The sequence below is a fragment of the Crocodylus siamensis genome, chromosome 9 (assembly GCF_052110815.1).
Source record: "Crocodylus siamensis isolate JL-2025a chromosome 9, ASM5211081v1, whole genome shotgun sequence".
In the NCBI taxonomy this organism is placed as follows: domain Eukaryota; kingdom Metazoa; phylum Chordata; order Crocodylia; family Crocodylidae; genus Crocodylus; species Crocodylus siamensis.
The window spans coordinates 2,227,808-2,242,423 of record NC_143403.1 but is presented as its reverse complement, the minus strand read 5'-3'; the positions used below and the strand labels follow the sequence as shown (position 1 = coordinate 2,242,423).

Below are 14,616 nucleotides of genomic sequence, written 5' to 3'. Positions count from 1 at the left end.
GATGGTGGGGGGAGGAGGGGGTGTGCCCAGGGCACGCATGTGCTGGCACACACGTGCCCCTCTGTGCCCCTTCCTGCCATGATCTGCATGCTCATAGGAGCACAGATGATCAGAAAGCCCTTAACTCTTTCCCTCTTGCGGTCTGTCACCCCGCTTGCCTTCCTCCACGTCCCCACAGAGCAGCAAACCTGGGGCAGTAGCAAGGAGCGAGGTCTCCCCTTGGAGTCTGTGCTGCAGAGCTGGGTTTTCCTCCCCTGGTGCTTCTGCAGCAGCTCATTCTGCGAGTGTCCCATGCAGAGGATCTCTGTTGCCCTTGCAAAGGGAAGCCCCTTCCCCTTCTGCTGTGGAGGGCTGACTTCTTGCTGGTAGCGTGCAGTGCATGGGCTGGCATGCTGTGTACCCCGCTTTCCCTGGGCTGTCTGGGCAGGAGAATTTGGGAGCTTCTGGCCTCCCATTTTGCAACTCAAGAGTAGCAGGGCCATCCAGGCAGGGGCAAAGCAGGGCATTTAAGCAGGAGAAGCAAGCGCCATGGGGGTTTCCACTACGGCCATGCGTGGAGCAGGTCCCTTGAGTGGGGATCCAGCTGTGGCTGCCTGGCCCCCTTCTAGTGCTCGCACACGCAAGTGCATGCACTCAATATGTGCACACGTGCGTTTGACATCGTCTGGCCCCATCGTTCTTTGGTGCCCCTTGTCCCTTAGGCACCCCTCAGCCACGGGGAGGAGCCCCCTGCTCCCAGACCCTTCCAGGCTGGTCTGGTGCCAGGGTCAGAGCCCAGGGGTGCCCAGCTGTTTGCCACACGCCCAAACCAGTGCTAAGCAGTGCCATGGAGTGGGCTGGGCCCGTGAGACAGCCAGGCCCGGGGATGCCCAGGAGTTAACACGATAAAGCCACCGCTGCCAGGGCTCCCTGCCCAGCCTCCTGCCCATGCCCCTGTGCCGGGGGGGAGAGGGAGGGAGAGACGGCTCTGCCATGCACGGGCGCTGTCCTGCCAGCTGTTCCTTCCTCTGCCTAATTAGCTCCCCTCTGCAAAGCACTTTGAGGTCCTCAGATGAAAGGCGCCGGAGAAGGACAGCACGTTATTATTTCTGACGGCCTCCCACGCGTGGTCCCGGCGGCTTTGGAGCTGGGACGCCGGCCGGCCCTCCAACGCGCTCCTTTGAACAGCGGGCCTGCTGTTTGCAAAGGCATCTGGCAGGGAAGACCCCTCCCCGTCTGTGCCAGGGTAAGGGCTGGCGTGGAAGCTTTATTTTGCCTCCCCGCAGCTGGCACGCGCGGCAGCCGCCTCTCACTGCCCCTTCAAATCAGACATTTCAGCGGAGGGAAGCCATACCTGCATCCAGTCATATGGGGCGGAGATGTCCATCAGCGCGCCACTGGGATGGAGACAGGGACAGGGCGAGTGGGAAGATCTGCTTTCCAGCTGAGCTATACTTGCGGCTGTACTTTAGGTGAAGGCAGGCACTACCAGGGAGAACCAAACACAGGTCAGATGGATGGCAAAGGTGAAGCAGACGTGAGGGCCGCTTTAAAACCATGCAAAGGAATTGCAACCCAGGCATGGCTAACCCCAGCATGGGGCCAACTTCCCTGGGTTTCTGAGCCCCAGGTGGGCAGCGGGGTACATCTGCATTGCAGTACGCTGGAGCTGCAAGCCCTACGGCAGGCGGGCTGTCGAGCGGTCACTGTGTTGGCTGTAGCATGCACAGGGCCATATATTCTGCGGCCGCTGTTCCCTTCTGCGATGTGCCAGGGACAGGGCCCCGCAAGGACCGTGGCAAAGGGAGAAATACGCCTTAGATGCAAAGAGTCTAACGAAGCATCCCCGGCACCTCTGCGGTCCGCCAGCGAGACGCCGCTTTGTTCTTTGGAGACCGGGTGTGCAAACTGCTATGCAGGCGCTGTATAAATCCTGCCCAATCCCCCTCTGCAGGGAACGGGGAGAAGGAAGCACCTGGGCACGAAGCCGGACCCCGCGCAGGTCCTGCGGCTCTCAACAGGAGCGAGCTCACAGAACAGCACGAAGACCTGCTGAGAGGCCCCTCGAGCACTTGGGGAAGTGGGGAAGGGGATTAAAATAGCTGACAAGCAGCATATGTTTGCATCCGTCACGGGGGTCGGGCCTTTGAGATGACCCTGAGCCGTGCGAGGCACCGTCCTCCATCTAATTAGGTCTGGCAATGCCGTCAGGAGAGCGCGGACGCCGAGTCCTTGGATTCAGAGCTGCCTGCAGGTCCCAGCACCGCTTGCTCTCAGGATGCTGCTAGTGCAACAGGGAGACCTAGCGTGAAGCTGGGCTCACGGTCCTCTTTGCTGCGTCCTACCCTTTCGCTCACCGGCCTCAGTTCAGCACTGTCTTTTTCCCTAAAAATCGTGCCTGCTGCCTGATGGGCAGAGAAGGAGATCTCCCACAGCCCAAGCTGTCTCCAGCCATGCCCCAGGCACGGGCAGTTCAGAGGCAGGGAGGTTTTGCCTGCAGGTGCTACTGTGCAAAGTGAAAAGCATGCTGGGCTGGGCCGGGAGACGGCGAGGGCACTCTGACTGGGACGTGTGCCATGATTAGTGGTCGTCTGGTTTTTTTGCATGTTATATATTGATAGTGGGGGTGTTTTTGGTTCTGGTGGGAGAAAGGCGAGTGGCTGGATTGCAGAGGGGCTGGGTGCAGCCTGGATGGTGCTGGAAGGCCCTTTCCGGAGATCTCTGGCTCTTCCTAGCCGCTGCAGCAGGAGAGAGAAGCAGGGGATGCAGAGAGCGCACGTGCCCACGTGCGTGGCTTGCTGGTGTGAAGGTGGAGCCGGAGGGAGCCGGCCACGTGGGCATGGCACCTGGAAGGGCTGGAGCGGTGGGGTGGAGGCAACCTGCGGCAGGCAGCAGAGAAGATGAGATCTCCGGGGCCAAGGAGGAAGTTCGTTGCAGAGACCATGACGATGCCTATCAGCCAGCGACTGGGAAGTAAGCACCGGGTGGAGGCGGGAGCGAAAAGTGTTAGGAGATGATGTTTTACACCTTTATGTTCTGCCTTCCCCCATTGTACTGGAGGGTTTTCCCCTACTGATGAAAGTTGGGTGGGGGGATTATCCTTGAATCCTGTGATCGGGGTCTCACGTGGCCGGGAGTTTGCACCATCACAACACGTCACCCTACCAGAGACACACTCAGTCACCCCGTGGCCCTTCCTGCGATCCGCTGGAGATGCCCGGCTCACGCAGCGGGCGTTCGGTCCACTGGATCGCTTGCTCCCGGCAGGCAGAGCCGGGCTGGGGTCCGCTTCCTAGAGCAGCAAATGCGGAAACAAACGGATAGCAGTAACACAGAGGTGGGGAAAGGAGCTGCCAGAAGCCAAGCTGGGGTTCGCGGCCCTGTGCGGTGATTCGGTGCCCCTCACCGTGTGTACGCCGGCGTCCTGCTCACAGCGCCTTGCTAGGCAGCTGCTATTATTTATTAGCGTTGCAGCAGGCCTCGGGGCGCTGGGCCCTGTGTGTAGGAGGCAGACCCTGCCCTGAGGAGCTGTAGCCAGGGGGAAGGATGGGCGAGAGACTTATCCCTGCCGTACACACGTGGACGGGGGGCACCCAGGGAGTCTGCGGCAGGGTCTGTCGAGTTGCACGTCCCCGCCATAGAGGGGTGGGCTCCTTCCTTCCTCGCGAGGAGCGCGACCCCTGGGCCAGCAGCGCTCACGGTGGGTACCGCAGGGGAGCCGCCGGCTTGGCCCCTGCGGTCTCCCTTCCTCGAGCAGCTGCGTGTCCCGCTCTCGCCTGGCGGGGAGGACGCGTCCCATCCTCCCGTGACCCGAGGTGGAAGCAGTGGGCCACAGCGCGGTGCGATGGGGGGTCGGTCCGGCTGGGTTTCACGGTCTGCTGGCGTTGAAGTGGTGGACTCATCGGGGAAGGGAGGATGCCGTGTCTCGAGACGGTGGCGAGGCGCAGACAATGCCCCCGATGGTAGAAAATCGGAGTTGGAAGGGACCTCGGGAGGCCAGACGCCATTTCAGCAGGGGCAGCGCGTGGGAGGAGGGTCGTGAAGTAGCACCCCCCAGCCTAGACATCCTGGAAGCTGCCTGTGCCATGTGCTGCAACGCCTGGCTTGCCAGCAACCTCCATTTGTCAGGCTGGTAGCAGATGGCACGGGGCAGAGAGTAATGCGCCTGGCCTCCGCGGGCCTGGCAGAGCGACGTGCGCAGCAGGCCCGGTCCTGTCAGCAAGTGACGGGAGGGCTCGGGGTCGCGAGAGGAAGAGCCGCAGGGAGCCAGGGAGGGGCTGCGGGCTGCGGGTGAAGGATGTCTGTGTTGCGGGCGCGGGGCTGGTGCCCGCGGGGCAGGAGCGATGCAGGGCAGGGAGTTTCCAGCTGACCCCCCCACACACACCCCTAAACACATATGCATTTCTAAGATGACCCTTCCTCCTTCCTGTCACTGCTCAAGGAAGAGCTGGGAAGGCAGCAGATGCAGCTGCCTGAGAAGAGAAGTGTCTCTGGAGGAAGCAGATGCTTGCAGAGACCTCTGAACGCAGGTCGGGCAATAGCAGCCAGGGCTGGACAAGGCTGCTGCAGGATCAGGGGGAGCACAAGTACTTGCCCGGTCGACAGGAGCATCAGACCAAAGCCTCCATGGGCCTCCCAGGACCTGTCTTGCCAGGGTTTTGTGCACGGGGGTGATGCCAAGATGAGTCTGCCCCAGGGAAGATCCCCTTCCAGGCACCGCAGCTCTGGGGCACCAAGCTTTTAGAGCAAGGCGGCAGGCTAGGGCTTGCATTGGTCTTGGCCTGATGCTGAGGAAGGTGAGATGCCATGAGCGGATGCTACACAGACTCCAAAGGACCCCCTCAAATGCATTGCAAAAGGCACCATCTCCCTGCTCTCCGGGCTCCTTGCTCCACTTCAGGGTACCAGCAGCAGGTTGCTTTCATTTAGCACCCGGAGCTCTGCACCATGATGCCAGGAGGGGAGAGGGTCAAGTTCGAGCAAAGGAAGAGCTGTGCATTCAATTTTTTCCACTTTGGAAAGACATAGGAAGGGGAAGGAGAGGTCTGGAGTCTCGGAGCGCGGGACGTTAGCACTGCTGTGTGAGGAGCAGATGCACGTGCGCACAGTGAGAAGGAGCAGATAAGCGCTGCACTGTAACCCCAGGATAAATACCGTCCGTCCGCTCTGAATCCCGGTGTCATTCACATCAGTGTACGTACCCGTCAGTAATGACATCCCTGTTAACATGTTGTGTGTCAAGGCCCCTCATCTGCTACGGGACATTTCAACCAGGGCTCAGACAAGTCTCCAGCCGCATCCGTTCGGTGCATGCAACCCCTCCTCGCTGGACAAGTGTCTGCATCACAAACCCAGCCAGCGGGGCATAAAACCTGCCAGCCCCTGCTTGCTGAATAGAGGTCCAGATTCCCTCTCCTTCCTGCCTGTGTTTTGGGACCGAGCAGCCCCCAAATGCTGGCTGAAGGCGCCCGGTTCTCCAACCCCAACCCCGGCTTCTTGAGCCACGGTTTAATTAATACTTGGCTCCGCGTTTCCGTGTCAGCATCGCACGCTGCGCTGATACCCAGATAGTCGAAGGTCATTTATCATCTCGGTTGTGAATTCCTTTCAGCTGCTAAATATCGGGAGAGTCCCAGCTTCGAAAACTCCCTCGCTGAAATATTCCAGGCAGCCCTTGCAGTACACGGGCGTGATTTGCTGCTTGTCTGAGACGAGCCAAAACCAAGGCAAGCGGATCAGGGAATAATTCAATTCCCTGGCTGGCTGGAGAGGTGAGTCCCTCTTCCTCGTGGCAGGAAGAAACCCAACTCAGGGGAAGGGCACCTGCTGCTGGAAGGGATTTAAGTCCTGCTTCCGGCTGCTCTCTGCAGAGGAGAAGGGGCAGGTGGGTGATGCTCAATAGCACCGGGGTAGCAGAGCAAGGGGCCTGCTGGCTGTCCTCAAGGAAGGCCATAGTGCAAGACTTTGCACACCGAAATGCACCCGTGCAAGCGAGGGAGCGAACTGAAGTGCTCCCATGAGAGGAAGCACCCAGAACGCTGTCCTTCACGGCTGTACCGGACCGCGCCCTGCCTTGGGCCATGGGACAAGAGAGCCAGCTCTGGACAGGTGGAGGACACGGAGATGCCCTCTGCACATCGGCTGCGTATCGCACCTGGCCGAGCGCATCCCGGAAGCCCTTTGGGAGCTGTGCCGTGGGCTAGGCTGCCTGCTTCCCACCGCCCTGCAGCAAAACGAGGACAGGCAATGCAAAACGCAGAGGCTCCAGAACTGCAGCGTGCTGCAGAAGAGACCAAGGGCCCTGCCAGCGCCTGAAGCCCCCGCGGCGGCGGGGAACGCATCAGGTAGCACATGCCCAGGCCTCCCTCCGGTATCCTGCTACAGAGGATAGCGGAGGACAAAATCCTTTACCAGCTCCTTTCAGAACCAGACTGGACCAACCTCCAGGCACAGGCTGGGCCTGATACCGCGATGCCTCCGGCTCTCTGCTTGCAGGACCGCGGCGCTAACTCACCATCTCGTGCCTTCGCTGAACGCTCCCGCTCGATGCTGCCCGGTACCGGTCTCATCGCGGCGCTAAAGCAACGCCGCAACAGGCCCCATCAGCGAGACCTCAGCAGGGACCGGAGCTCGCAACGGGGCCGTGCATCACTGAGACAGGAAGGCAGGCTGACATGCAGGTTAAAGCTAAGAGCCCCCCGGCGCTCCCCGCCAGCGCCTGAAATTGGAATCAGAAGTCCCGAGACCCCCCCCCGCCCCGAGGCTGGCGAAGGCTGCATTAGCAGGATGTGACTAATCATCTTAAGTAGCTATCAAAGTGCAACAGCTTGTTAAGCATTTAGCCAGGTTGTGCTGACACGACCTCTGCCTCAATCTTCCCGGCCGCCAGCGCCAGTGGCTAATTACTGGCTCGCACCTGCCACGCTCGCTTTCTGCCTTCCCCCGTCACCAGACCCCGCGGAAAAGACGGGTCTAATTGTGCAAAGCCCGCGTCCTTCTCGTCCTCGCCACGACGCCCGGCACGGAGCTGAGCCGGGTTGCAAGGCGTGAAGCGTGCAGCCGAAGTCTCCCGGGCCTGTTCCCGAGCGGGAAGCATTTGAAGGCGGCGGCACTGCCGGCAGGGCACGTTCCCCTGCGTGCGCCCCTGTTAGCCCGCGTGGATGCTGCTGGGAGAAGAGGCAGGGGGCTTGTTAGCCCAACCGGGCCTGGGGGAGGTAGGAGGAATCGAGGTTGTGGGCTGAGCCGCCGTGCTGGAGCAGTGCTGGGAACAGCCGAGCAGTGGAGACGGGTTGGGTGGACCCTCCTCCTTTGCCCCAGCTAATTGCCAGTAAATGCAGGAAAGGGCCTGCTTCGTGCATGCATCCTGCTTGAGGTCCAGCAGCAGCAGGGAGAGGGCTGGCTCTCATTTCTGTGACCTTCACGCTCAAGGGGGTTTGCTCTTCGGGAGGCCGGAGGTGCAGCAGGGCTAGCCAGCCCGCTCCCGGGCTGTCGGGCTCCCGGCAGAAGGGCGCGTGCAGCAGAGACGGTGCGGGGGGAGGCAGAGCCGGGGAACCTGCCTCTCACGGGTGCCTGCTTTGTTCCAGGGGATACGGCAGCCTACACGGACGGCACCTACTGGATCAGGGGCCGGACCTCGGTGGACATCATCAAAAGCGGCGGCTACAAAATTAGCGCCCTGGATGTCGAACGTCACCTGCTAGCCCACCCTGGCATTGCAGGTAACGTGGCCCCTGGGTCTGTGTCCTCCATTTGTCTGGGGGGAGGCAAGGGGCTTAGGACCGTAATGCTCACATTGAAAGGCTGCAGCTAGAGCCAGGGCCAGGGTGGGTGGGCACTGGCAGCCTTTCCCCAGCACCGCTGGGGACACCCCAGACCGAGACACTGTAAGGGTGCCGTGCTGGGCCAGAGCTGTATTGCGACCTGGTTTCAAGACCACGAAGGGAAGGATCTGCCTTTGTAGCCAGCCCCCCTTCAGCAGTGACCTTTCCGCTCCCTGTTGCAGGCCTGGTGCCAGCTGCACATCACTTTGGCTTTGTCTCCATGCCACGTAGTCGCGAGGATCGGAGGCATATGATGCGGGCACCACCGGGGAGCCAGGCCGGGGTGACAGTGCCAGCCCCGGGGCAGACACGGTGCTGCTGGAAGTGTCTTGCCTGGGGCCATTTCACAGCATTGCCGTTGCTGGGCTCGGGCGAGCCAGCAGCACGCGGGCTCTGAGGCTGGAGCTTGCAAGGGGGGGTAGATGAGCTTTTCGGACTGTGCTCCTCTCACTAAAGCTCTCTTGACACGGCTCTCCCCCTTTCCTCACGGGGCAGCATTGGGCCCTGCTGTAGCTCCCATCCAGGCCCTTCACATCCCCCAAGCGAAGGAGCTCCTTGCAATTCCCGCCGGGGAACTTTTCCACCCTCTGCTAAACCCTGCCCATGGCAGAGTCCTTGATATTGTCCTTCGGTCAATGCCGTCCCCCTTGCTCCTAGTGATGCCCTCCCAAAAGACGTCCCCTCCGCAGCGCAGGGTACTTGTGTCCGTCCCAGGCTTGCGAGGTTCACTCGTTTCCTTTGAAAATGGCCCTGAATCCTCCGCGCTCTTTCTCCAGACGTGGCTGTGATCGGAGCTCCCGACGCAACGTGGGGCCAGCGGGTCAGCGCCGTGGTGGAGCTGCACGACGGGGAGGAGCTGTCTCTCCAGGACCTGAAGAACTGGGCACGGTAAGGTGCCGGCTGCGGGCCTGGAGGTGGGATGGGTCCCTCTGTGTCGTAGCAGGGTGGCCTGGCTTATTCCAGGACCTCTCTGAATGCATACCCTGCTCGTTTATAAAGCCTTCGTACGAGCGTCGGACTTTGCCAGGATGTACCCACCTGGGCTAATGGGTTCCTCGCTGACTCTCTGTGTGATGCTGAAGTGTTTCTGGGAGGTGGCAGCCCACCTCGGTCAGCTGCTCCCAGGAACAAGGCTGGAGAGAAAATACGTGCATTTCCCGTGTTACAGAGGTGTCTTTTCCTTTGGGCAGCTCCAGCACCTCTGTGCTTTGAAACGGGGACTTCAGACGTAGCAGGGCTTGCCGTTTTATCAGCTCTGCCTGGCAAAGTCTGCTCCGTGCTGGCCAAGCACTGAGCCTTTGCACTATCCCCGTCCATCCGTGCTCACTGAGACTATCCTTTAGTTTAGCAGCCAGCATCTCCGGGATTCACGGGGCGTGCTCAAGCCTCTTCCTGCGCCTAGCACCAACCCCTTTGCATGTCCGAGTCGTGCACGCACTGCCTCTGGACAGCGCCTGGGTGTGCTGCAGCCATCTGAGGCCAGACTTCTCCTGCAGTTGTGTGCGAGCAGAGGGCAAGGAGAAATCAGAGCAGTGGAGACTGGGAGTTGGTGACAAGCCGGAGAGGGAAGGAGACAGACCGGGGATGGGATGGAAAGAGGTGTGCTCAGCGCGTTGCTCCCTGCCATGGCAGAGCTCCTGCATCTCACCCTTCCTAAACTGTGAAAACCCCTAGCTAAGCATTGCACCCCCTCGATGCCGGTCCATCCCGTGGGAGGACTGCCTGGTCCTCCCCCAGTTACCACGCTAGCTCACACGCCAGGCGTCCGCGCAGTGGAGCTGCAGCCGTGATTCAGCCGGGGTGCTGCAGTTCCCCCGGGGGCCTTGAGATGCTTCCAAGGGTGCCACGCAATGCTAGCACTGCTAGGTGTGTGGGCTTGATTCACAGGATCAGCCCAGAGATTTCAGGTGGGAATCCAGTGTGTGAAAAACACTCTGCCCCGTAGCAGCGTCTGAGTTCCTCGCAGCAGAAGACTTGCTCTGTTGTTTTACTGTACACACAAAAAAGCAAGTGAAAGCAAAGAGCTGGTATTTTCCAAGTGGGTCTGTAGTCTAGCAAGGGAGGCCTCGAGTCCAACAAGGTTGAGACCAACGGATGCACGGATTCTGCGGTGGCGAGGCAGGGAGCCAAGCAGGAAAGCAGCATGTCCCCGATGTGCTTACTCTTGGCTCCGGGCGCGGGATGCTGTGAAGTGGGGTGCCCGCCCTGTCGGGAGAGTTGAGCTGTAAGCGAGGCTTTGTGCTGGCCCTAGAAAGCAGACGGTGAGACCAGCCCCGCTGTGGCCGCTGGACTGGGCAGAAGGGCCAAGCTCGGGTCCCAGAGCCTGTCCTGGGGTCCTGGCCGGCTGCGAGCGCTCGTTAAGTCTTAGCAGCGGCCTCGTCTCCTGCAGTCCGGCCCCGCCGCCTGCGGGTTCCAGCCAGGAGCTATGCGGCCCTTCCCCTGCTTCGGAAAAGGGGGTCTCGGCTGGCCCGCGCTGGTGCCAGGCAGGGCTCGGCCCAGAGGGTGTCGGGGGGTCCTGCTGGGACAGCGGGAGGTGTGCGGCCACGCATATTCTCTGGGGTCCGTGTGCCCCAAAAGATGTGCTCGGACACCCCAACCAGCTGCTCTCTGGCACTCCTCCCTCGACCGTCCCAGGGAGGGAGCAGAGCAGACAGGGAAACCCGTGCAGGGCTGGGGCCTCTCTGCTCCTGCCTTGGCATTCATCCCCTTTCCCTGTCCCCCGTCCTAGAGACGCACACTCTCGCAGCCCCTGCCTTTCTGCCCCTGCCCAGCCCCCCACCGCCACGTTTGGCCCCCGTGGCGGAGACACGCCATCTCCTTGCCCGTGCACAGCACAGAGGAGCTGCACGCGGCGTCCTTCAAGAGAGGAGAAACCCAGCCAGTGCCTGCCGCGTGCTTGCTCGCGGGGCCCCGGGAAGCATCCTCTGCTCTGTCTCCTGCCCTGCCACCCCCGGGCGCTGCGCTCTCCCCGGGTCCCTGTCTCTCCCCTTTATTGGAGATGTCACTTGCATTTGCTTTGCCCCTTCCTCGCTCTCCCTGGCAGGAGACACATGTCCCTCTTCAGAGTGATTCATTTTGCGGCTTTCGCCTCCAATCTAGCTTCCCGGTGACAGGCGCCATCCTGAGTTAGAGCCATCCATATGGCAGGATGTGTCGATCGCGGGGCCGGGAGGGAGGAGGGGGCGGGGGGTGGAGGAGCGCCGCGCACTTGGCATGTTGCATTAGGATCAGTGCCAGGGAGCTGCCTGCTGGCGCTGGGCACGGCCCCAGGTCGGGAAGACGCAAGCAGGCAGAAGAGGCCCCCCGCCAGCACCACGGCACCTCCTGCAACAGGGGGAAGGAAGCACGTGCACCAGGGGCACGCGGTAGCACGGGTACACTTAGCTCATCTGTGTCAGCACCCCGGGATCTCACCCGTTGCGTGCCTGGCCACGCAGAGGGCGGCTCGAAACCAGCCTGCCTGGGACGGCACATTGCTGCTGCTCCTGCTTTATCGTCTGTTTTCCCGTGATCCGCCGTCCTGGGATGGGAGAGAGCTGCTGTCCACACCAGCTGCCACGGAGCGAGGAGACGGGGGACAAAAACCAGGGGCCGGGTCCTGAGACGCGCACTAGTACATCCAAGACCAATTGGGGTATCTTCCCCTTTGCACACCTGGCTCCGAGGATCACATGGGGTTGTGATACTGGTGTGAGGCAGCAGTGCTCTGGGGGCTCTCAGACTCATCGCCCACCTGCAGTTACTGCGGAGGCCATCTGGCCCGAGGTCTGCTAAGACGGGGGCCACGTCACAGCTCAAGCAAAGGCAGGGAGGATCTGAGTGGGGCAGAGCATCTGGAGGCCTTCCTAAAGGGCACAGAATGAAATTTGGGGGGTGAGTGCTGGGGGCCGGTGACCCGGGGTGACGGGTCGGGGAGGGTGGGCAGCTGTGTGTCAGGCTGCGCACGTGTGGCATTTCAGTGGGCGCTTGAAGCATGTTTTCCTCAAGCCCTGTCATGCCATGCCCTTGACAGGGGACCCCCAGCACCCGCAGCCTGCCCTGGTCGGCAGAGCAGCACCATGCTATGAGAGCACGCAATCCTGATCATCCTCTGCTTGCCTCGGTGCCGTGAGACCCGCCTGAGCACCCCTCTCAAGAGGTGCCTCTCCCTGCATCCAAGCCGTGGAGGTGGAGGAGTTTCCACAGCCAGCCCCTTGCTGAATCCTTAAGGAAGGCACACGTAGTTCATCTCGGGCAACCGTGCCTCTGCTGAGTGGGGTTTCACCGGCGCCTCCATCGCAGGCACGACCCAAACCTTGCAGGCTGGCAACCTTTCCCTCCGTGGGCCAGGCCACGGCCCCGCCTCACCTAGAGCTGGCCGTGCCGCATTGCGCTGCACTCACACTGAGCATGGCTGGACGCGGATGGATGTTCACGGCCCCTTGTACTAACAGGTTTTGTGCTTTTGAACGAAGCCGGGGTGGCCGTTTCTCTAGCACGTCCCACAGGACACAGGTGAGATAGAGCTACCTTCTTCCCAGGTCGCATTGGACAGGGATGACGTGAGCCTGCGTTGCAACCCACCTTCTGCCTGGAGATTCACGGGGCAGCGCTGCAAGCCCCCGACTGCTTTCTCGGATGCTTTCGGGACAAATTTCTTAACCCTTGGAGCTCCAACCCAGGGTCACCAGCCCTTGACCAGCAGGAGCAGCTCTTGAATGACCGGTTAGATTGAGTCAACAAGGGCTTGGGCTTTTTAGAAGAGAGCGAAGCATAGCATAGCATAGAGGACTGGACGCGATGGCCTTGCGACGTCCCTTCCGGCCCCACTTTCCTATGATCCGACTTCCCTGTGGTCCTGGGGCAAGAGCGGGGACGTGCAGGCTCCTTCCGGCCTACTGACAGGGTGTGTTCCTCTGTTCCAGGGAAACCATGGCCCCCTACACGATCCCGACAGAGCTGATCCTGGTGGAAGAGATCCCCCGCAATCAGATGGGCAAGGTCAACAAGAAGGAGTTGCTCAGGCACTTCTACCCGGCCTAGCGGGGCACTCGCTGCCTGCAGCAAGCCTCTCCGACACCCTTTTGAATGACACGAATCAGGTCCCGGCGGTGGCTCTGCAGCGGAGGGCTCGGCTCGCGACTCGTCGCTGTGCTGGGTTGGCACTGCAGCAAGGCTCAGTAAGAGCCAAGTTTAAGTCCCCTAAGCCACCTTGGCTGAGCAAGAGTGAAAGCCTGGCAAGAATCCCTTCTCAGGAGACCTGTTCAATGCAGGGTCACAGCCGCTGGCCCGGGGATGCTTGGGCCCCTGGTAACGCCAGGTCCCAGCACTGCAAATGCAGGGTTCATTTCATCTGCACCAGAGCTGGCCACGCAGCCGTCTCCTTCCTCCCCAGCGCCGTATCGGGGGGTCTTGCATGGCCTGAGATACGCCCCAGACCCTGCGCAGGTCCCAGGCATGTGGCTGCAGTGACATGCCGCTGTCAGGGAAGGTCTCTGCAGAGCCCCCAGGCCCCTCTTGCCTGCCTTGGCTTGCCTCTCTGCAGATGCTCAGCGAGATGCAGTTTATATCCCTGTGCCTCAGGCCATATGCAACTCATCCCCCGATGAAATTACTCTTTAAATTAAACTCCTCTCTCCAGGCTCCTGCAGTGACGCCTGTTAATTCTGCCTGGCTTTCCGCGCTCTCCCGCTGCCTCGGTGACTTTCCTCCTGGTTTGTCTGCGCGCGCGCGTGCGTGTGATGGAGCAGCCCAAGCCCACATTTCGAGGACACCCATCGTTGTGGGTGCCCGGTTGCAGGTGGAGGCCTGCTTGTTGGCTTCCTTCAGCACGTCTCCCCCCCTTCCCCCCCAGCTTTCTTGCAGATGCAGAAAAACAGCAATTAGAAAAGCACAAATAAATGCAAGTCGCTCTTAATAACACTGGCATCTGTCTCACCCCCTTCCCTTGCTCTGGGCCAGGGAGGTGCTTGCTGTCCTGAGAGTATGTGCCACGGGCACAGTACCACATGCCAGTACCTCAGGGCGAGGGGAGCACAAAGCCCCCTTGCCCCTGCCACAGGCTTGGGTTGCACCCAGGGCCCTGGCGGAGCAGGGTGCTCCACTGCTGTGCAGCAGCTTTTGTAGACAAATGATCCCTGGGTGATCCCCCTGCACTGGAGGGGGCAGGATCTCCAGCTGACCCCCCGTCTGGCACCACCGCCACGGAGGAACATCGGCGGGTGGCAGGCGTGAGGCCGAAATGGCTGCTGTTGCACTGCAGGCGCGGATGCAAAGCTCGGTGCCTGGGGCCTGCAGGGAGGCAGCGGGTGGCAGCTTGGCTAGGCTCCCCCCGCACCATGCAGCCCACAGCAGGGTGGACGCCGTGCGCGGGCTGGGTGGGGGCTGCAGGCGCCAGGCCGTGCCTGGGTTGGCTGGGCTTCCACGGTGCTCATCTCGGATGCGGCAGCCTGCGCGGAGCAGGCCCCGCTGAGATCGCGCGCTCCGCGCTCCAGTTCAACCCGGGAGCTGGGCGCCGGGGGGCCGTGCTGCTGACAGCTCGATAAGCCCCGTTCGCCGCCGTCCCCTCTGCTCGCCGCCCCTCACCTGCCTTTCACGGCGGCTGCTGGGGCTCTGCGCCCAGGGCCCCGCGCGCCAGGGCGGCCGCTGGGAAGCCCTCTGTGCGTGTGCTCCCGGTGGGTGCGGGGGTCCTGCTGGCTGCGGGACCCCCTGCTCCGAGGCGCCGTGACTCTCCTGGGGATGCCGGGCATGGGGAGGCTGCAGGAGACCACCAGGGAGCCACCCAGCCCCGGGCCCACGCTCCTTCAGAGGGGGCTTGGCAGTGCCGCCCCTGCTAGCG

The 14,616-nt window shown here is 61.7% G+C and overlaps 1 protein-coding gene across 1 annotated transcript in view; it reads left to right on the top strand.

Annotated features, from left to right (window-relative positions):
* Positions 1-13,700, top strand: part of ACSF3 (acyl-CoA synthetase family member 3) — a 68,156-nt gene extending 54,456 nt beyond the window's left edge. The window contains exons 7-9 of the mRNA XM_090062678.1: positions 7,563-7,697; positions 8,576-8,687; positions 12,704-13,700. Coding sequence (XP_089918804.1) covers positions 7,563-7,697; positions 8,576-8,687; positions 12,704-12,821 — 365 coding nt within the window. The 3' untranslated portion in view covers positions 12,822-13,700. The remainder of the gene's footprint in view (positions 1-7,562; positions 7,698-8,575; positions 8,688-12,703) is intronic.
* Positions 13,701-14,616: the final 916 nt, after the last annotated feature.